The 24,290-nt window shown below is 33.7% G+C and overlaps 2 protein-coding genes across 3 annotated transcripts in view; one reads left to right on the top strand and one right to left on the bottom strand.

The window, feature by feature from the left end:
• LOC118193322 (cysteine sulfinic acid decarboxylase-like) overlaps positions 1-21,763 on the top strand; it is an 81,604-nt gene extending 59,841 nt beyond the window's left edge. For both annotated transcript variants that reach the window (XM_035364396.2, XM_035364397.2), the window contains exons 10-14: positions 4,757-4,835; positions 7,916-8,115; positions 11,028-11,082; positions 16,436-16,525; positions 19,871-21,763. In XM_035364396.2, the coding sequence (XP_035220287.1) occupies positions 4,757-4,835; positions 7,916-8,115; positions 11,028-11,082; positions 16,436-16,525; positions 19,871-20,053 (607 nt within the window). In that variant the 3' untranslated portion in view covers positions 20,054-21,763. The remainder of the gene's footprint in view (positions 1-4,756; positions 4,836-7,915; positions 8,116-11,027; positions 11,083-16,435; positions 16,526-19,870) is intronic.
• LOC118193321 (serine beta-lactamase-like protein LACTB, mitochondrial) overlaps positions 1-24,290 on the bottom strand; it is a 215,871-nt gene that overhangs the window by 189,796 nt on the left and 1,785 nt on the right. The gene's annotated exons all lie outside the window — the stretch shown is intronic.

The raw sequence follows: 24,290 nt of genomic DNA on the forward strand, positions 1-24,290 counted from the left end.
TGGCTTCATTTTCTTAACGCAGTGATCAAAAGCTCTTCTCGTGACTGATCTTGATATAGATTTAATATTCGAAAATGTGCTTTTCTTTATTGTTCGAATTTTTCGAATCCTAATCTAAAAAAATTAATATGTTTTAACTCAGAAACTTCGGAAAGATAAGTTTTATCAATAATGAGTGAAGCGTATACTAAACGAAGAACAGAAGTTTTGAAATATCAGTATGCCTGGATCTCGTAGTGGCCCTGAGTTCAGTTCTACGCTCTTAACTTTCTAGAGAGAATTTAATATTGCATGTTTAGTATTTATCTATATTAATTCTTGAAATAATCCTCTCTCCTCTACTCCTAGATTCCGAAAAATCTAGGAGTAGAGAGATCTGAACAGTTATTTAAATCACTGAGTAAATTAGGTAGAGAAAATGAGCTTCATAACTCAAGACTTTTAATTGCTACTTCATTTACACCATTTTAATGACTACACGTACATTTTTAAAAGTGTATCTTAATTTTTTTGTATTGTAGAGACATTAGGTATTTTTGAAAGCAGAAGGGATGAAAAATTAGCAACACCTTCGTCGGGGATCGAACCACGGACCTCTGGAATACCGGCCCAGCGTGCAAAGCCACTAGACCCCGAAGGCACGCTAGGAAGGCCGGGGGAATTACCTTATATACTACCCCTTTTAAAGGGCGACTGGGGTTTTTAGAGGACCCAATCGCCAAATTTGGGTGCGGAGAGTCATCATCCAACAACCCTTTTAGTTCGGGCGCCACTGTTGAGACATTAGGTACTTTTAGAAGCTGAAGAGATGAAAAATTAGCAACACTTTCGCCGGGACTCGAACCACGGACCTCTGGAAGACCGGCCCAGCGTGCAGAACCACTACACCAAGAAGGCACGCCAGGAAGGCGGGAGTACCTTATAGTATAAAAAGCAGATTTCAAATTTTGTTTTAACTAAAACATTTTTTTATTAAGTTTCCTTTTTATTGTTTTATATGATGAACAATAAGAAGGAGGAGAGGTTCAAGAATCTTTTAGGCTTCAGTCTCGTATTCAAGAAAATTCAGGATTTGTCCCATGTCAATTTTTTACATAGTGTACTTTTTACATACATTCTAAGTGCTGGAGATCGATTCATATGTATTAGAATATACCCAAGTATCCAGGTTAGGAAAAAAGGAAAACGGTTTCGATAGGTGTCAAATACCAAGCACAGTTAGGTCCTTAAGGTATCCATTTACATAAATTCGATAAAAGTTGAAACATGGAAGAAAAAGTCAGTCTTGTGGCGAACCCGGTAAACTTCGTCAACAAATTTGATGCAGATATTTACTACTCGCTGCTGAAGAGACAGCGATGATTACTACTCCCCCCCCGGAACTCGTAGATATCTCTCAGATCAGACAGGAGAGAAAAAAATACCATTAAATGACTTCTTTTAGGTAATAATCAAGCAACGTTTATCTAGCTTCTAGCATCACGACAAAATTGGTGTGAATAATGAGATGCAGTAGTTATTTTACTTAGGTCATAAAAATATAACTCTATTAATTATACATACAAATAGCATGCGTTAGGGCAACACCGTCAAGACAAACATTATTTAATGTCACATGATTGTATTTGGTTAACGGAATCTGGTTTCGCCAACGTTAATGATACGAAGCTGACAGAAATAATGTCTGACCGTACATCCCGTTTTTCAGTGTAACACTTGGTTCCTAACCGACAAAATGTGTAAATATTCTGACAGTGTGTAATTGTTATCGCATTTTGTTAAATATTTTTCATTTGAGCCTGTTTTGAAGAGAATTGAAAATAATGTGTGCAGTTGTGTTATTTTATTTCTCAAAACAGAAAAATCTCATTTTAAACACTGAAACAGTATTTGGATTTGTAATGTGGGTGGTGATAATGAAATTAACAAACGAGTAATTCATCACTGAAAGAAAAGATATTAACTAATTTCTGAAACGCTTTGTGACTTATTTGTCTAATCGATGAAGAATGAGCTTTTCAGACTGACAACGGTTATCATTAAAATTATTTGCACCAACTTAAAATACTTCCTGTTTGGGACCAACCTTTTACAAAAGCCGAATTGATATTCTTTATAGATTAATCCAGCTCACCAGCGGCCGAGCGGTAAAGTCGCTGAACACTGGTAGTTCGGTCCGAGGTTCAAATCCCGCGAACGGGCTGGCTGCATGGGTGTTTTCGTGGCTTTCCCCATGTGTAACGTGTATACGATCCAGTTTCCCTTAGAAGGTCCTCCACGAAAGGCATCCCTCCTCTTAGGCAGATAGCCCTAGTGTGCTTTGCCATAATTAAATACACACCTATAGATTAATCCAGTTCTATTGCAGGCTGCTCCATTCAGTATGGTGGTTATATCGAAAGCTGCTGCTATATCGTTGGGTCCAGGTTCCAATCCCAGAGAAGATATTCGACGTTTGTAGCTGTCCCCCTTCTTGTTTGCAATTATCCCTTCTTGCGGACGTAATATCAGTAGCCCACGAAGGGGAAAAATCTGAGCAACGTTTTCGATAAAAATGGTTATATGACTCATAGATTTGGGTCATTCTCAATAAATGCTTAATGAGCAAGTGCCGATGGTTAAAAAACGGAGTTCAGTGACATTAGAGGTCCGCTTATAAATTCAATATGCATTTAATTTATTCTGCTGTATGAGAAATGTTACTACATTTTCTAGTTAAAATCTAGTTTAAAATCCTCAAAGTTGAGTTCAACAAATTCCAGTCAAATTGATTGAGATTGAAATGCTAAAGATGTGAAAAGTTAAAATTTCATTTTTTTTTTTTTTCCCCAATGGCGGGCACTTACTTGCCTATAACGGCAATGGCCACTCCTAAGGCCAGATGTGGTGGCCATTTTATTGTGGAGGCACCTAATAGGCGGCCACTGTTACCTCCTATGAAGAGACAAAATTTTTACATCCATGCCTTCTCTGGAATTCGGTATCGCGTGTGTGTGATTATGGCAAATCCTCGAGGGCTATCTGCCCAAGAGGAAGGATGCCTTCGTGGAGGACCTTCTAAGGGAAACTGGCTCGTATACACGTTACACATGAGGAAAACCACAAAAAAGCCCCATGCAGCCAGCCCGTTCGCGGGATTCGAACCTCGGACCGAACTACCAGTGTTCAGCGACTTTACCGCTTGGCCACTGGTGGGCCCTTCGGTATCGCAGTCAGACACCCCTAACCACTATACAGTCTGGGCGGTAAAAATTTGCAGTGCCCTCGCCGAGACTCGAAACCTGGACATGTCGAATACGCATTGAGTATGCTTCGAATTACACCACGAAGGCGTGAAAATGCATAAGAATTAGATTTTCAAGATAACCTGCAGCCTTGTTTTCTGTCTGAAATGCACATCATTCTAGGAACTTAAGAGAGCTTAAAAAATCCTAGAAAAGCTTCAGTACGTTTCCGCTACTGGAGTGGTCTTGCATTAAGTCAGAACTGATAGAATTCCTTAGTAATTACTAAACTGAATATAACTTAAGTTATAAAATCCAATAAACTTAAGCTTATTAACTGTAAGTTTTCTATAAAAGATGAATTATCCGCATTTGCAGTTTCAGAACATAATGATAAATACACCTCAAAGGCATATCCGTTTTTCGAAGCAAGAGATTTTTATTGTCTTTCAGGTAGATCTCAGGATTTGTAGGAGTCATTTTTGTCACACTAAATTTACTTCCTCATCAAAATATTTACACGAATTTGGATGTCCAAAAAAGGTGAAACGCAAGATGAAACGAGATGCTAGTATCTAAATTCCTAACAACAATGAATGAGTCCATGGAAGTTCTCTAATGGCAATTGCTACTGCAATCCATCTTAATTATCGTTGTGATGTGTGTGCGTTTATGCTCTAAACTTCACTTACATTGTAGAGTCAGTAGATTTTTGAAGCAGGAATGGGAAAACATCAATACCTTCACTGAAACTTTAACTCTGGACCTTCCGATAGCTAACCGGACGTGATTCTAATTACACCACGAAGGCAAGTGGCAAGAAGGGAGAAATAATTGCGTTCTTCCCCACTTAAAGGACGACTGGTTATGCAGGGACCTAGTCGCTAAATCCAGGTGGGGACGAATTATCGTCTACCATATTTTAGTTTGGATGCCACTGCCAAATCAATAGGTTTTTCTTTAAAGCGGGAACGTGAAAAATGAGCAGCGTCCTCGTCGAGATTCGAACTCTGGACCTTCCGATTCCTAGCCTGACGTGTTTCGCTTATACCCCAAAGGCTCTCGGTAAAGGGAGAGAAAATTCTTACAATATAATTCCCATTTCTGGAATAATCAAACGCAGACTTGATGAAACAACATTTCTGAACTAAAAATGTCTAACTGCTAGCAAAACAAGAGTAAATCTTACGTATGGAAAATAATGATTTAAAAAACTTCTTAGTAGTTGGAGTCCGTATTTTTTCGACAAGTCTCATGCATTTATTCCGCCATCAATTAAATTTTACATCCTCAATAATGAAAATGTTTTATCGTTGGCAGTGGTTTGTACAAGTACTCAAAGATAAACAACTCAGGAGATGGATTAATAGAAAACTGCTTATGTGCACTTAATATATGCAAAAGTCAACAATTCTTATCATCAAGCAATGAGTAATTTTATTCATTTCATTTAGTACACTAAGAAGTTAAAGTGAAATATGACATTTAAAATTTTGAAATTCACGTATACTTATGAAATGATTCTTTTTCAGAGTGGACTCAATTACGATTGATCTACATAAGATGTCCGGGGTACCATTTCAATGCACAGTGTTCCTGACTCGACATAAGGTATTACTATTTTGTGTATAATTTTCACGTTTATCGCCAGCAGCTCGTAAAAAATAATGATTAATACAGAAAGATATAATTTTCTCAAAAATATTTTTCTACGTTTACTGTAGCATCTCAACGAATATTCTTAAGGAACGATTAGACTTTTACTACTTCGCAGAATGCAATGTCTTGTTAGATCAATGAGATCATAAAGAATTTCAGTACAAAATAGTGACTTTATATTAAAAGTGGAATTTTCTTATATTATTTCTCAGATTTCGTACAGGACTTCCCTGGGGTTAAGAAAAGTACTTTTCTTCATACTGACCTTTAATTTCACGGTTTAAATCTTGAAATATTAAAAAGCCTTGAAAGAAAACTTTTAAAGCAATAAAACAAACACATTTTTTTAACATTTTTGTGCACAAATGTTGTAACTTAATTAGTAAACATTATGGTCACTGAGCAATTAGACTGTATTACACGTATGGTCTACCCATCCTAATCGGTTTAGCGGTTAACGATGGTAGCTGCCGTGTTACTGCTTCCGGTCTCGAATTTCGGAGAAAGCTTGGATACTTGGTAAGCGCATAATGTTGTTGCGGCATGAAGCCATTTAAAGACACGGCAATCTGAAGTTTCACTCGAGAGGTTTGCTGGTGTCCTTGAACTTGGAACCCAGAGTGTCATCTCCAGGCTTTGGCAACGATTCCAAGATGATGGTAATGTGAGTAGACGTTACAGCACAGGTCGCCCCAGAGTTACAAAGCCTAATGAGACCGGTATTTGGCAGTTACTGCCAAAAGAAACAGGCGGTGCACAGCGTCAGACCTGTCTCGTCAGCTCTCTTCAGCCACTGGTACGACAATTTCAAGGCAGACCGTGTGCAGACGCTTAGGGCAGATTGTTCTATATGCTCGTAGACCTGTCAGATGCTTTCCACTTACTGCAACTTACTGTCGCCTGCGGTTAGCCTGGAGTAGATAGCAATCATTGTGGACACCACAACAGTGGGCTTGTGTGATGTTTTCCGACGAGTCCAAGTTTAGCTTGAAGTCTGATTCTCGCCCGACTTTCACATGGAGAGCTCCAGGTACCCGTTACTACCAAGAAAACATCATTGAACGACACCGTTACGGTGGTGCAGGAGTGCTAGTTTGGGGTGGAATTATTCTGGGTTCCAGAACTGACCTGCATGTTCAAATTGGAAGCATGACAAGCCAAATCTATCGGGACGTCACTCTGGAACAACATGTACGTTTGTTTCGGGGCGCCATGGGCGCACAATTTGTGTTTATGGATGACAACGCCCGCCCTCACCGTGCAAACATCGTAAGCGAATGCCTTCAATCGGAGGATATCACCCGTATGGACTAGCCAGCATTCTCACCGAACTTGAATCCAGTAGAGCACGTGTGGGATATGCTTTGCCGACGAGTTGCAGCCCGTCAACCTCCTCCTACGTGTCTACCGGAACTTCGGAGAGCATTGCTTTTTGAGTGGTGTAATATCCTCCAAGATCAGATCGATAATTTGATACTCAGCATGCCTAGGCGTTGTACGGACTGTATTGCATCGTCTGGGAGGCAAGGATTTTTTTTTTTTTTTTTTTTTTTTTTTTTTTTTTTTTTTTTTTTTTTGTAATTTGCTCCAGGGAGAAAAATCGCTAATTTTTTAATAATATCAAACATATAGCATCTTTTTTTGCTCTTTACCTTTTGTTTAATAAATAAGCTTTACAAATATGTCAAATTTGTTTTGCTTCTAACTCTTCCTTTGCCTGATTTTGCATTATCCTTAATTTATGGACATGAGTGTAGTTGGACTTTCCAGTTTCTCAGACTCACCTAGGAAACAAGGTTGAAATTCAAGTTGCTTGATGAGCTGTGTTTTAATCAAAACCATTTCCTGTCTACTAAAATTTCGAGTTTAGTGTTATATTATTGAGCAACAAATGAACTCATGGATAAAGATTTACTTTGATATTTATGTAGGAATATATTATTTTTTATACATTTCAAATTTTTGTCGGTCAGTATTGAATAATGCTTTTGCAAACAGTTTTTAAATATCCCTTTCTTGTACACAATATAGATACGAAAGTTAATTAAAACTATTATTAAAGTTAATTAAATCAAATTTTAGAAATATGTATACAAAAAATCACAAAACCAATAATATACACAGAATTACATATATATATAAAATATGATGCTAACTAAATTAAATAATAATAATAATAAATAGGATGCTAACTAAAATAATAAAACTATGAAATATTTCCTAGTACGAAAAGTTGACTTCAAAATTTCTGAACGGGTTGTAAAATATCACGCCAATTCAAATTTTAGTTTCTTTTCAAAACTGATGCAAAAATTGCATCAAGAAAATAAGATAACAGTTTAAAAGCAGAAATTTCGTTTATTTCTATTAAAAGCATAAATTTCGTTTACCGTTGTTAACTGTCTTTTCCCAAGGTAAGAGCCGTGTTCCTTAAAGAATCCTCCACGAAAGTATCTTTTCCTTTAGAAACAGATAACCCTGGTGTGCTTCTCCGTAATCTCCTCGCCCCCCCCCCAAAAAAAAGAACAAGTCCGTTAACGCATCTTCAGCATTTTTTCTTACAGGTACTTTAAATGAACGCGTTTCTTGTGTTGCTATATTTTTACCTATTTGAATTTAATTTTTCTTTTAAATAGTTAAACAGCCCATACTATAAAAAGATAAAGTAAAATTAAAATAACAGCAAAAGAAAACAAGTGCCAAATCTGCATATAAATTATGTAATCATTTGAAGCATGAAAGGTTATGTTCCCCCAAATTGTATATTTTAATAATTTTCAGCTTTTTTAATTTGTAAACTTCAGAGAAATGCTTCACTTATTACAATCCCTTGCCACTTTTCGTATAATCTCTGTTATTATTTTACTCGGGAACTTTTCATTGTGGGATCGAAAAAGAAAGCTTAAAGTTTCATAAACCAAATATTAAAAGTTCATTAAAATGTTAAACCCTCAAAAATCCAATATAAAGCACGTTTGTATAAATTTTATATGTGCATTAACGGTTAAACACAGTTCTGTTCTTAATTTCAGGGTATTTTATACAAATGTAATGCACTGCATGCTGAATATCTCTTCCAACCTGACACATATTATGATACCCACTATGACTTGGGTGATGAAAGCATCCAGTGTAGCCGAAAGGTAGACTGCTTAAAATTATGGATTGCTTGGAAAGCCAGAGGTAGCCTAGGTTTAGAGAAACAAGTGGATACGGCATTTGCAATGGCCAAGTAAATCCCTTTCTTCTTATATGTATGCAACAGATCTATTATTATTGTTGTTGTTAACGATATTGTTTTGATTATTATTATTTTATCTTCACCTCAAATCTAATGCTTAAGATTCTGTTTTTCCATATGTTATTATGTGCAATATTAAAGTTTTGCATCACTTATCTAGGATAATTTAGTCAGTAAAATAAGAAGTAAGATTAAAAAAAAAAATTTATTTTAAACATGCAGGTGACCGTTACCGATTTAGTATTAGGTAATATTGATAATAATAATCGAGAGCTATTACTAACACACAAATTACTAACGCAATTAGCATGTTAGTAATTGTTAAGCGATGAAAACAAGAAATTTTTAAAAAAGTAAGCTCTGAAAACTGAGAAAAATCTAAAAACTTATACCAACTATTTCGAGTTAATCTATAACGCCAGAGTGATGAAATATTCAATTTCAGTAAGCCGATCTGCAGTTTAGTAATGGAAGGGAATAAAGTAATTATAAATTAAGTAATTATAGGATGAAAGTAAAGTAATTATAAATCTATAAATGATATATTTTAAGGAAATAAAGTAATTATAAAATCTAGTCTTTTAATTTTTACTGTTGTCGAATTTGATTAATAAAATTGATTTTAAAAAGTGAATATAAATTAGTTACTATTACTTTTATTCAAAAGTTTTGTTATATCAGAGATTAAATTTTAGAGAAACATTAAAGCTACATTAATTGATCAGTTATTCATTTTTTAACTTTGATTCGTCAGAAAAAGCGATTATATTTATACGACTGCAAACGTGGAATTGCTTTTCATTTTTCTTCCAAAAGCTTCATACTCAAAGTCACCAGATTTATAGTGTTAATTCAACAATTTTTTTTTAGAAAATTGAACTTCATGACGTTTTCAATACAACCTTTATTCGAAATAATGGCGAAGAATAAAATTTGCTTATTATGGTACATAGCAAATCAATAAAGCTATTGTTTGAACAATTGATTAAGACCAAGATTTACATATTGTAGGAAAATAAGATATTAACTTTACATCATTACTATATTTGTAAAGAAATCACAGGAGCTTAGTGATGTTTACTAAAAACCAGTTTCAGTATTACATCCTAGTGATTCAGATAATTATCTTCTGAATGATTTAATTATAACAAAATACCTTTTAACTAACCATTATTTATTAGATTTAGATTCTATTAGATTTATTTTATATAAACTGGAATAAAAAACGCTTTTACACAAGATACTCAAGAAAGATGGTTATAGGCTTGATTTCTTCAAGTATTGATCTAAAACACGTACTACAAATTAACAGCTTCTCAATGTAAAATGAATAATATTATGAAAACGATTTCATTAATGTTGATGGGAGAGTTTTATAAGACACAAATTTTATATGTTGCCCGTAAAATAAAAATTCCAGTTAATAAAATATTTATTATCACTTTGCAAGTTCAACAATTCGAAAGTTTCAACTTATAGACGCCAAAACCAGGCAGATATTCGAGAACGAATTTACAGACATACACTATTATTCAATACTTATTTCTGATTAACATCTGATAACTTTGAGCCAAGTATAGATAACACTACAAAACCAAAGTTTTGGCAAGTAGTGGTTCTGTACAGAATAAAACAGCTCTTGTTATTATGGAACTTTGAGTACTTAATTTAGTAAAGGATACTGAATATTTTTTAAGGAAGTATTGCATTCCTCTTTGCTTGCTGTTGTGGTGTAAATGATTAACATGTTCAGCCGGCAGTTAGGAGATCCGTAATTCGAATCCCGGCAAGGACATAAATAATTTTTTACGTTTCTTGGCTCTTAAAGAAAGTGTCCGATAATCTCTACAAATAAAATGTCGTGTCTGTCGAAATAAAATGCCGCGGACGATAATTCTTCACCACCTAGATTTGGTCGACCGAGTCTCATATCTCTTGCTTAGTTTAAGTGGTAGATAATGTAAGGAATTATTGCATCACCCTTTGCGTGCTGTTGAGGTGTAAGCAGTCAGCATGTCCAAATAGCAGATGGAAAATCCGTCGTTCGACTTCCTGGGAGGGCAAGGTTGCATTCTCATGCCTTTCGTTTCAAAAATTCTGATAGCCTCTACAACCGAACTAAAGTGTGGTGGAAAATATGTAATTCCTCGCCTCCTTAATTTGGTCGAATAAGTATCGTGGCTCCACTTAAACAGCGACTAAGCTCTTTAAGTAGAGGAGAATATAATGAGTTATCGCATTCCCTTATGCCTGGTCTCGTTGTGTAAGTGGTCACGTCCAGCTAGCAGACTGAAGCTCCGTGGCTCGAATTTCGACGAGAGTGTAGCTAATTTATTTCATCTTTCCTACTCTAAAAAAATCTAACGTCTCTCCAGTTTTACTAATTGAAATTTTGTCTTTGCGGTAACATTATAAAAAGTCAAGTTTTTTATATACAAATCTCATCTACTCAGTTGAAACTGTTTTTAGAATATTTTTATAATTTTGAAAAATTTTGTAGTTCGAGGTACATACTCAGAATCAGTATTTAAGGAAATAAAGTTTACCTTCTATTTGAATATCTTGTATAATAGCAAAATCACAAGTCACTCATTCCGTTTTCAACAAATCCGTATTTGAAAATATAAAGAAAACAGGAAACAGGATTTGCTTATAACTTTATAACTTGCCGTAATTACTGTATTTGTAAAGATTCCTTCTCAGTTAGAGCTAAGCTACTTTCCACTGAAATTTCATCTACAGCATTTTATTATTATATAGCTCTTATATAAGGTTTCCAAAACCTTCAAAGAAATTCTCGAAGGTGATAAAAGTTTACTTTTTATGTTTGCTCACATACTTATTTATTGTTTTGCGTGTTTAGTTTACTTTATGGAATATTCATGTGATAATTTTTCTTGAAGGTATTTGGAGGAAAAAGTGAGATCTACTGAAGGCTTCATTCCCGTGCTGCCAGAGGTATGTAACCGTCATTATAATGAGAAATGTTTAATCACGTAAATGATACCAATAAATTAATATCTTATAAAAAAGATGCATTCCTGAGAACATTCATAAATCAGATAAGTCTGCAACTCACATCCTCGACTTATACAGTAGCATTAAAGTTATAATATTCCCATAATGGCTCAAATGTGATAATACTAATGCCGTGCGATGCTGTAATAATAATGATAATACCATTTACAGTAACAATATGTTACTCATAAATTTTTGTGCTCTTTAAATTCAAACAAATGGAACGTAGGAAAAAAGGTTTGGACTAAAGTATTCAGAAAGGAGAAGTTTTGAGGCGAAAAGATAAGCAATTCTAACCTCGATTATGCCGAAGGGTAAAGTGAGTTTTGAAGAATCGTGAATTAATTTTGTTACTGGAGGGCCGCGAAGTTTATAAGGAATATCCTTCTTCCTCACCGCATACCTTCGAATTGTGACTGAAAGCACGTCCGGCTAGCAATCGGTAGATCTGAAATAAAATATGGTAAATGAAAATTTGTCATCACCTGGACTTGGTGACTGGGCCCTCATTGTTCCCAGTCAACTTTTAAGAGGGGGAATGTAAGAATGTTTTTCCTTCCTCACCTCTTGTCTTCGTGGTGTAAACGGAAGCACGTCCTGCTAGCATAGGAAGGCCGGAGTTCGAGGACTTAGCTGATTTCTTAAGCTTCCTGCTTATTAAAAAAATAATAATCGCGTAAAAAGTTTATCAATGAAGTCGGATTTTCGGAAAAGTCTAGGAATTATCATATTCCTCCGCGAGTGTTCACGTGCTGTTAGCGGTTAGCACATCCAGTTGATTTTTCATGTCTCTTAGTCTCCAAAACACGTAATGGTCTCTATAGTTGTACTCAAACGAAAAATATGGTGGATAATAACTCGTCACCTTGGTTTATTCGACTAAGTCTCGTGCTCTCTTTTGTCACTCTTAAAGAGACGGAGGAAGTATCGAGTTCTTCTACACTTTCTCTCAAGGTGTAAGTCATTATCAGAATCAACTAGCAAATCCGCGGTTCGATTCCAAGTGAGGTCATCTAATGGTCTCCACAAATCTATGTTTAATTTAATTCAGCTAATTCATTTCTTCGATATTAAAGCAAAGTATTGAAACTAGGAACAAACGTAAAGACTGCACTGCATAACTTTACCACCAATAAAGCATAATCGGAGAAAAGTGAGAGGTCAAATATTAAAATAAGAAGTCATATATAAAAGAATAAAATAGCAAAAAATATCCAAATGAGAAGCATCGGTTTCGAAAACGATGCTCAGAAAGAACAAATATGTCCAAACGAGGAAACAGGTGCTCCACCTTTTCTAGCGCTATCGTTATAGTAAATATAGATCATTTTCTACAAGTCCTTTTACCCGACCTTTATTTTCGTAATCTTTAGTCGCTAGACATATACTACTTTCAATTACAAGAGTGTTTTATATGACACAAAGATTCTTGTTTTCGTAATTTTAAATTTCAAAAAATTAATTTTGCATAAAATACGAAATCTAATTTTCCCCACTTTCTTCCGGTCGCTCTATTCATAATTAAGAACATTTTATACTCATTATAAGAAAAAAATATATATATACTTCCGTACGACAAAAAATTGACTTAAATTTCAAAATTTGCGATATTTGACCTCATTTTTGGATTTCCATTGAGGGGAAATTATCGAGTTTGATTTTGCCCCTTAAATCCCGTTCAATGATATTATTTTCAGATTCTGGAAAATTTTTATTAATAATTTTGTTACATGTGGTATGCCGCGAGAATTTTTAGAATTTTCTCAAAAGTAATTTATAAGTTTTTTGAGAATAAAAGTAAGTTATTAATATTCTCCTGGAGCGTTTTTATTTTTAAAATATAATCTGGTAATTGTAAAAACGTCATTAAAGTACAAATATTTTTCATTTGAAATCAATGCAAATAATATTACAACGTAAATTCTATAATATTCTGTAAATGAGATCTTCTTTTTGGAAAAAAAATTATATTGATCAATATTTTTCGCAATAATCTGCATAGAAATGCTCGTCACGTAATTTTTCAACATCAGAAAGCTTTTTCTAAACGATATTTTGTTTTTAGTTGCGCATTAATGCAAACATTTCAATCATCAATTTGTGTATAATTTTCGGATTGTTATATCAAAATCAAAATATCTTGCTGGTCAAGATTTTCGTCCGAGAGTCAACCTCTTGTGTTTAATTTTTCAAACTGGCACATTATTTTCATAAATTTATGTATAAAGACCGGAGGAAAGTGCAAAAACTTAGATATCGTAATTTTTACAAAATTGATTTCGTTAAATTTAAAAATGCCAAATCAGGGAATCTTTGCGTCACCTAAAACGCTTTTGTAATTTTAAGTATATATCTACTAAAATGAATGAGAAAAATAAATGCCGGTTAAGGACATTTGTGGACACAATGTATAATCGTGTACATATATTAATCATTACGAAATGACAGTTTTTACAGACTTGGTAATCAAGAGTTACTTAGCCGGGTCTTACGAACGTCTCGGATTATTCATAATTTGGAATTAATTTAAATTTAATTTCTGTATACAGCTGAAAGCTCACAAATTTAAGCAACCATTTGTTGAAATCTTTTGCAGAATAACAATGTAGTTCGGTAATGTGGTAGTTACTTTTCTCAGTGTAAAATTAATAATCTTACTTTTTTGTGCTTTTTCTACTTATCACTATCTCTGTGAACTTATCGTCTATATAATTCTTTGTGCCTTACCTTTTCATTTAAAATCGTTTCGTTAAGAGGCATTAATTAATGCTACGATATACGGAGTGTTTAAAAAAAAATTCAAAAAGGACTAAGCATCTTTGAAGTATATCTGACTTGAATTATTAATAGCAGACGCCCATAGAGTTATTTTAGTAACGATTATAGAAACTTATATTTTATATGTGTCTCGGAGAAGTAAATGTTAATAGTAAAAAGCTTTTCCGTAACTGAATCATTCACACGGTAAAAAAAAAGTCTCATAACGACAAAATTATCCAAGATATTATTAACTGAACTTTTGGAAAAGCGTAGGCAAATACCGCTGTAGAAAGTTACATTAATTAACGTTTGTTATTTCTCAGATGTAGATTTCTAAATGATACATTTTAAGCTGAAAATTTAGAGCAACTGTTTTCAAATTGCCGTTAACACATTTTTTCAGGAAATGTGAAAATTTTCCTGAAAAAATAACACATTTTTTTTCAGGAAATATCTAAATTTCAGGAATTTTATTTTTAATGTAATTCAACTTTTTCCAACCGTTATATTGGGATGAAAGCGGCTCACGTCATGTTATTTTGATAATATATTCATCACTTCCAATGCTCTAATAAGTCAATAGCAGAATAAGGAACAACTTACAATTAAAACTTTCCTCGTTCTGAGGAGTATATAAAATTTCATTAAACGTTATACTTTAACTAAAATGCCTCCCATTGTGAGGAATTATCGAATTTATCCGAGCCTGCTGTCATAGCCTAAGTGGTTAGTAAGTCAAGTTAGCACTGGAAGATCCATTTTTTTTAATCTTGGGAAGAGCGAGTTTGGTTTCTCATATTTTGTGCTAGGAAAATTCTATTAATCTTTATCACATAACTAAAAATTATCCTAGGCTAAAAAACCTGTCTTCTGTGGTTCCCTTTTTAAAGAGTGTGTGTGTGAGATTATGGCAAAGCCTCGAGGGCTATCTGCCTAAAAGGAGGGATGCCTTCGTGGAGGACTTTCTAAGGGAAACTGGCTCGTATACACGTTACACATGGGGAAAACCACGAAAACGCCCATACAGTCGGTCCGTTCGCGGGATTCGGACCTCGGACCGAACTACCAGTGATCAGCGACTTTACCGCTCGGCTGCTGGTGGGCCCCTTTTTAAAGAGAAACAATGATCTACAATCTATCTTTCAAGCGATATTTAACCATGGAATCCTTTTTGAACGTTCTGTATTGTAACCTACGTCCTTTATAAAATCACAGTAAATGCTACAAAAACATCACTAACCAAAACTGATCAAAAATAAGTTTTCTTAAATAAGCAATGATATTTTCTTATAACGTACGCATAAAAATTGAATTAATTACATAGTTATTTAATTTAATTTCGAAATAAAAATCTCAATCTGTAAACGCATAAATGGAAGTATAAAATATTCTCGAAGATAATTTACGTTATCTCGCACAAAATTTGGTGACAAGTCCTTGAGACAGCAACCAGTGATTCCAAGTGATTTTGGTCTTGTTACAGAACATGACTGTTGGCAATGCTTTGTGGTGTAATAGCCGAAACCGCTACACAAAACCCCGGTTGTGATACAGGGTGAAATGAACTTCTAACTCAAGTTATAACAATAACATGAATTTTAATAAACTAAAAACATTAACAAGTGTGTGACGATGTGGGACTTGGATAAATTCAGTCCTGTAATTTCAGAATTTTATCAACAGGAAACGTGCTCTATCGCTTTACATACGAGGAGTGATAGTTCTAGCGGGTCAATATGCCCATAGCTCCAGCAGGAAAAGTTCTCGTTCTTCTCAGTAAAAACCTTTTATAACTCACTATGTCGTTACCTTACGCTGAACTCCCGGGGGGGGGGGAGATTCCTTTACTCGTACATAACAAATGTGTCCATCTTCTGACCCTGATGAAAAGACTTCTTTGATCTCTTTTATCCTTGGAGTGACCTTCGAGGCTGCAACCGGATTCATTAAGAAAGGCACCTCATTGCAACAGGATTTCACCTACGTGCTGAGAAAGGTAATATTGCAATCTGAAATCATTCATCCCAGACAAAGAACCTCTATGCGACCTTATCACAGCTTAATATTATTATCTATGATTTCATACGCGTCAGTCACATATAAAAGTGATCCTCTCAGGGTGAATGTCAAGTTGAGAAGTTTCTGTATATTCGCAAAGCTACTCAAATCATCCCTATCATTAACTCAGAACTTGAAACTACTGTAATAATTTATTATTTTCTATGTGAAATTTTAAATAAATCATATGATTGTTATTAATTTTGTTCAGGATTTAAATAGATGAATATAAATTACTAATATAAAATTTTAAATAAGATTTTATGCTCATAAATCAAGCACGTAAAATCGGTTTCATTGCTTTTTTTTTATTTTTATTTTGTATTATACCTGCTTTTTTTAATATCTCTTCACCCGTATGTATATCCCATTTTCATTAATCCATATATACACTTTGTAATAATTCAGTTAGATGTATTTAATAATGAATGCTCTGTTTTTCATACGACCTTTCTTTTATATTTTATATGTATAGTTTGAATGCACGAACATCTGCTTTTGGTACGTTCCACCTAGTCTCCGTGGTAAAGAAAAGGATCCAGATTTCTGGGAGAAAATCGCTAAGGTAATAACCATTTTAACTTTTAAATTTAGTTCTAAAACTCTAGCATATTTTTCGCAGAGCAGGCTATGTTTGCTCATAAGTTTTATTTTAAGCATGATAAAAATAATCTGAAAAATTTGTTTGAAAAGACGAAGCTTCTACAGGAAGAAGGTTATTTAAATAATGGTATAAACACAATGGATCACTAAACGCTTAAATGTAATTTTTTTTAAATTTTTATTAAATTTTTATTAACTATTAAAAAATTCATCATTTTTTTTATTTGCACAGATATAATGACAAATTATAACCTGCGTTTTAATTTTTAGCTTTAATACAATTATTAAATTATGCATTATCCAGGATTTAATTATGAATTCGACTGCCCATTTCAAAAATAATTTTAATAAATAAATACATCTGTATAGTCTAACAATACTATTTAAACCTAAAACTCTCCTCGATCAAATCAAGCTCGTGGAGTAGTAACGCTAGAGATGACCGTAGTTGAAAGTACGTTAAAATAGAATCAGAGCATTACAGTGAATGAGACAGCCTTCTCTTTGTATATCTATTGTAAGGTTTAGCCTAAGTTGTTAACAGTTATTTTAAGTTAAAGCTAATTTCCTGTCTATCCCAATTTCAGCTTACAATTTCCTACCGGAATATGTTTTTAGAATCGCGTTTAATGCAAATGAGTAAGAGTAGTATTTAAGTCAGAGTTCTACTGACTTCGAGAGACAGCCTCAGAGTTTCTGACTAGCGTTTGCCTTTTGGTTACGTCTCTCTAAGCTGTTACTACGTTTGTCCGTATTACCGGTCCTTGATAGCTTCACCAGCTAATTCGATATTTAAGGGCGAAATACTTAGAATTTTGATGGCTTCGGCTATATCTTAGTTAAGCATTAGTTAAGTCTTATTTCTTATTATTTTGAGTTGAAGCCCAAGTGGAGGCTTCGCCCACTTGACAGTTCATCCCTGAGAAAAGGGTCAACTGCTCGCTCTTATTTTGAGCAATAAAAAGTAATTAACCCTTCTCGAGTTTACGTCTCTGTTCCTGAACTTTAGTGATTATTCGCTTAGCTGTTCACTAGGTTCCTCCACATCTATATGTTACTTAAAAGGGTGGAACCCCACACTAGGATGTACCACACTAGGTAAACCTTGTATAGAATAAAATGCAATTAAATAATTTTTTTTAGAAATGGATGCCACACCAGCTGACAGCAGAATCCAAAGAAGTTACATTCATGTATGCAAAGACCTTTAACTTAGAAGCTGAAAATGGTGGATTCTTACAGTCATTGAACATGAAACCTAAGTTAACTACTACCAACCGGAAACACACACACAAAACAAGACAAGAAATAATGGCTTAGTTAAGTATTAAAACCGAAAAAACAAATTCACTCTCATTTATTGGAGGGAATATTGAAACCAAAAATATTTCATTAACAACTATCGGAGGGAAAGATAACGTTCTCGTTTAGATTTAACAAGGTGAGATTTTGAAGCATTACTGGGGATAAATCACCAATACAATGCATGCAGATTTCCTCAGTGAATCTTACTTTAATGTTCGAATGATGTAGAATTCAAAGTTTAGACAACTGCAAGTTGTAAGTTGCAATATGACACAATTCGACTCACATGGAAACTGTGCGATTGTTGTAACCATGCAAGTTTTAAAATCCCTCATCCATTATATTATCCGAGCCTTGCGCTTGGTAATTTTTACGTTTATATCACTCACTAAAATGCTGAAAGGAAAGTTATTTAAGTCTAATGAAGACCCGAAGAAAGGGGTGCGTGTGTAGCTTAGATACTAGAAGCAGGAAGTTTTTCTGGTGGCATCCATGCTTTCCAAGCGATGGAGTAGTTACAGTATATATCAAGGAGATTGCGTTGGAAAATTATGTGAGCGTATTCCTTAGTTAGTCAGTAAATTATTAGATTAAAATTTATTTAAAGGTTTTCATCTTTCTCGTAACAGACTACTCGCTTTAGAAACATGTAGTAAGTCTGAATTCTATTTATACAGGAAAAACGGATGCTGTGAAATAATGCTGATGCTTCAATTGAATTATATTGAGTAGGAAAGATAAAATTACTTGCAGCAACACACACACAACAAAAAATCTTTGCCAAATATTTTGCGAAGTGAATCACCACATGCACAGGACATTCAGTAAACTATAGTAGTTCGTTTTGTTGCTGGTGATTTTATTTTGAACACTCATAAGTTTATTGTTAATGGTAGAAGGAGGTCTGCAGTAAATTTAAACGCTAATTTTTCAGTTTGCTGGAACAGTTTCTAGTATTTCTGGAAAATAAGGCAGAATAAGAGAATAAAGGTGGAACTTTAGTTGAAAACTTGTTTTAAACTGGAAGTTTATTTGAGTTAGAGAAAAGGTCAGTTAGCATAATGCTTACAGTTACCAAAGGATTTAAAGGCGAGGATAATGACTATCCATTGGTTTATTTACCGTGAGCTATTGAAACAAATTGTAGAAGAAGAATTTTATGAAACTATGGCAACTGATGTTTTACACCAAAAGTGATAATGAGAATCATAACCAAAGTACTTATGTGCGTTAGTATGCTTCTTTTAAGCCATTATGACCGGAGAATTTTCGTGCTGCCCAACCACTATAGTGGTTAGAGACCCTGATTGCCGTACCGAAGGGTCCGGTTTCGAATCCCGGAGAAGGCACAGATGTTTGTAAACGTACAGTATCCATGCGGCATAAGGGCACTCTAAATATGTGGTGAGCCGAAAGACCTCTCGAGAGGTTAGAGGTTGTGGAAGGGTAAGAGGGGTTGAGACCCTCGGAACCGTCCCTTCCCGGGGGGCTCTCCATCAAAATTGGGGGCGGAATTGACCAAAGTCGGACTGTCATCTGTATGGTGCTCAAGGTCAACGACAGGCACAATCTTGCACTTTTTGCCACGATGAGTTTCGTGAGCTTGTTCTGATATTACTCTCATGAAAGTAAGATAAGCCACAAAAACAACAACAGAATTTTCGTTTAAGAATGGAGGCTTGCGTATAGATTTGTTCAGAGGCTAAGCCATATTTCAGCTCAGATGCTTCATTGTATTTTTAGATGATAATAGATATACATATTTAATTTTCCTCCTTGATTGTATATCAGGTAAAACGATATATTCTATGCAAAATAACCAAATACTTTTTAATTTTCTAATGTAATAAAAAATGAGACGTTTATTAATCTGTGTTTTATACCTGTGTTGATTTTCTTCAATATATTCAATGTAATGTTAAAATAAATTATTTTTTCTTCAGAAAATGAATTTATTCTTCCGATTCTGATAATTGAAATTAATTTTAAAATTGTTAATTAGGTCGCACCTATGATCAAAGGTCGGGCTGTGAAGGAAGGAACGATGATGATTAGTTACCAGCCCCTTAAATCGAGAAATTGGGTCAATTTCTTCCGTGTGATTGTTCACTGCATTCCAACATTATCGGAGGAATATATGGATAACATAATTACTCAAGTCCAGAAGTATGGGCAAGATCTGTAAAATAGAATGCAACTTATACTGGTTGCTTGTATAAGTTTTGGATCTATTCCTCTAGATCCAATCCATAATTTATGAAAAAAGTATCATGGTTTGCTTTACATTGATTTATCTCTAGAGACTGATATATGTGGTATATTAATGCATTGATACTTTTATGATTCTCAGTGATACTTTTGACTGCCGGATTCATTTTGTTTCCTATTACAGTTTATTACAAAATTGAAATGTTTGTTATTTTACGTTAAAATTGTTCTAGCACTTAAATATAGTACTTTGTTTTCTGTGATAGAAGAAAATATTTTATTTCCTCTAGAATAACGTTATCGTTTTGATATGTCTAATTGTTACACTTTTGTCCATTTATTCTGAAATGTTTATCCCCTAATTGTAACGTATTAAAACGAGCTTTTATAGTAAATCTCAATGAACAAATAGAATTTTAGTGCGCTTCCAATTACTATGTTTAGACGTTATGGAACTTACTGTGGGATGTTCTCTGTAGTCTAGGTAATGTAGAATGTGTGGTCATTTTCAGGATTGTTCATATGCTGAAAAGAAGTAATTAAATCAGTGCGCGAGTATTTATGTCTGTATTTATATCGTATAGAATAGTGTTTTGTAAATTCAGACTCGGAGAAACATAATCTAATAAATCCAGCTCTTCCATTGTGAATATTTTGACCTCTCTGCTTTTGGTGTAATTTGTGCGACTTTTATTTTGGTTTTCCTGTAGATAAGAGCATGCCGTGCATATGTATGTATGTATGCATGCTTGTAAGTATGTATGCCCGCATGTATCAACATAGGTTTTACATACATTGTACATATATATCGACAGATACATAGTATGTATATATGTATGATGTATGTAGTTCTATGTTTATATCTCTTATGTGTGTGTGTGTGTGCCTGTCTGTCGCGTTAACCAAATGTTAAATTAAATCATTATACACTCCGTTTTCAAATATGGAAATAAAATTAACACTATTTACTATTTTTAGGTGATTTGAAATTGTGTTCATTTCCTTGATTTTATTGAGTATGTTTAGCACTTGAAAATATATATGCAGAGATTATTTCTTTTGTACTTTAATTATATTAAGAAAATCAAGAGAGTTAGAAGCTTTCTTATACTGATGTTTTAGCATGTAGAGTGTGTAGTTTCTGTGAGCTTTAAAAATAAATAACTGCAGTATAATATTCTTTATCGTACTGAAGATCTTTGACGTTATAGCTTCAGAAAATATCTGTTCTGAATTCTGCTATCTCTTGCTCTTTATACGTTCTGAGTATTTTATGTCTTATCTGTCATACCTAGGCTTTTATGTATGATTCATACAGTTTTCAAACATATATGCATAAGCAGAGAGACAGAAAAGTAAAATCGCCCCTCTCCTGTAATAAATTTTTCTCTAATAATTTCATTAACAGTATGCTTTATAAATTAGCACTTTTGAAGCTTTAAACTTAGGCTTCATAGAAACGAGAATCAGAGCTTCGTGGAAGTTTTAGCATGTGCTCATTGCAAATAACCTCTCCCCTTTTTTAATGGGCATTCTTATGTATACTTTGTCTCTTATATTTAAGCGTATTTTGTGTAGTATAGAATTGTGTGTATTTCAACAACTATCATATAACTGTTTATATAAACATGTAACGATGTATCATATGTGTTCATTTCATTAATAAAAGTATTTGTTTCTGTCCATACATCTGTTTTCGTCTCTAAACCAATGAATGAACTGATGATATGATGACAATCTGATTATCACAGATTTAGAATAAATGTCTATCTGAGTGCGTAGATATCGAAGTACAATGCTTGCAAATTCTTAGTACTTTAATAATACAAAATGGTATTCTAAAGAAAGGAAGAGTCTCAAGGAAAGAACTACAGTTAATACTTAAGTGAAATTCTTCAGCACTGATGTTTTCATGATAAAACCGCGACACTATACAAGAACTCCAAACCTTTCTATCTTTCATAAAGCTGAATTCACATCCAGACTGAAATTTTAAATTTAACACCACTAAGATATCAGATTAGTCCCATTTCTGATAACTGAGAAATATTACTATTTTTTTAATATATTTATTTTTTAAGACTTTAAAGATATTTAATAATTTTAAAGATTAAATAGACTTTAAAAATATCTAATAACTAACACTTTAAAAAATAATTTAAGACTTTAAAAATATCTAATAACTAAGTTTGAAAACCAACATAAAATGCAATCACATCTATTTTTTAACCGCAGGGAAAACACTCTTTGACAAATTTCAGCTAAGCCAGAATATTTTTTGAGAGGGATTGAGTTCAGGTAAAAATGTATTGCATTTTTATTGTTTTATCTTCATGACTAGAGTATTTCATGCACTAAAGTCATATTACATGAAAATAAAAAAAAATTAAATTACTTGCTTTTAAAGTGATATTAGAAGATACCTGAATGTATTTTAAAAACTTGATTTCACCCAGGCACATTAGTCTCAGCCTGTGAAACTGGTGTCCTGTAGTACAAAGATAATAAAGGTTTGCTTATTTGAATAAAACTTCATTAAAAGTTTTGCAAACATCAAATAAATTCTGATTTTTAATGAAAGCCTAAAATCAGCTGTATGGCTTTTCATGTGTGCAATTTTCAGAACACTAACATAAGGGCACTCTAATATGTATGACTTTTTTCAGTCTGTAACAAATGGACAAAATGCACTGCTAAAACGAATATTTTACTTTCTCTATCTGAAAGATATTAGTTTTACAGAATTCAGTGCACTAAACTAATACAAACGCTTTTATCAAAATTTTACAAAGAATTTTTTAAAGAAGTTCTTAATTTCTTTTCTGAAATTCTTAAAAAGTGTTCCAAATTATAGCTTCTTATTTAATTTTTGATGAAAGGAGCACGGTCATTTATACACCGTGTCCATGGAAGTAATTGACTTTATTTTGCGGCCTTTATTTTTGCAACCATTGGCAGAAACATGTAGAAAGAGATACGAAATTCTAATTATGCAGACATTCACGTTATGATATTTCTAAAATTATTAAATAATTTATTCAAAAATTACCAAAATAATTATGAAACATAAACTTTTGTACTGCCCTTTAGTCCATTTAGTTATATTTAACAAACGCTTATATTAACTATAGAAAAATAAAATGCGAAAATTTGATTCCAGTACAACAAAAATTTGTTGAAGTATTTAATTTCAAAGTCTGAGATTTTTCTAGACTCTTCACTGCCATAAAGTTATTTGCTGGTTCTCACTAAGGATTCGCTTAAAAAATAAATTAAAATAATTTGAGGCTGAATTTTCCCTTAATGTCATTCAGTGTTATTCGCCCCTCTGTGATTTATTGGTGTCTTGTAGGATCTAGTACGCTTAGCTTTCATAAAATGCGACTAGATCTACCTAAGGTGTGATCCTTGCGACTTCTCGCACAGGTTTGAAGATGAACACAACCAGGCAAGTGTATGAATGACCTATTTATTGAGCATAACATATTAAATAAATGGCACGAACTTACATAAAAAAACACCGACTACTTGTGAGAACTTAAAAGATAATGTGACACTAAATTTAAAGGTAAAGAGTAGTGCGAGACTACACAATTCAATTTAAACTAACGGGTTGACTCAGAACCCTACACCGGCAGGATACTAACTCGACGGCAAGAATGTGTAGCCGTTATTAAGATTAACAGCTGGTAGAAACTAACAAATGTGAGCTCACAAGAGCGAAATCACGCTCTGTCCAACTTCTCCGCTCAAACAGTTTCTCTCGTTCACCTTACTTCATTTACAATCTGGCGAGGAAACGTGAGGGCAAATACGGGAGTTCAGGGAAGGCTAACAAAATAAAATAACTACTAGTAAACATAAACAAAACCCCACATCATTCTCCGCCAGAATTTAACTATCATCACTAAAAGGCTTTAACTAGCTTTGATAGAGATATTTTAATTATAAACCTGAGTTTCAACTTTCCCAAATTATTTAGTCTTAAGATTAATTTGTTTTACAGATGAATTTTATCCTTCCATTACATACAAAACCTTCTTATAATTGTTTCCGCTGGTCTTCCTCCAGACCTCCGAAAGCAAAATAGTTTGGAAAAAAATCGAATCCATTTAATAAATTTACATAACTTTTAAGGTTGCAGTGTTTCTTGCCCTTTATCTTTGAAGAAACGCCGAGGAACCTAGTGAACTACTTAACGAATTATCGCTGAG

The sequence above is a fragment of the Stegodyphus dumicola genome, chromosome X2 (genome assembly GCF_044657685.1).
Source record: "Stegodyphus dumicola isolate Sdum_Otavi_A_Nest chromosome X2, ASM4465768v1".
Classification (NCBI taxonomy): Eukaryota; Metazoa; Arthropoda; class Arachnida; order Araneae; family Eresidae; genus Stegodyphus; species Stegodyphus dumicola.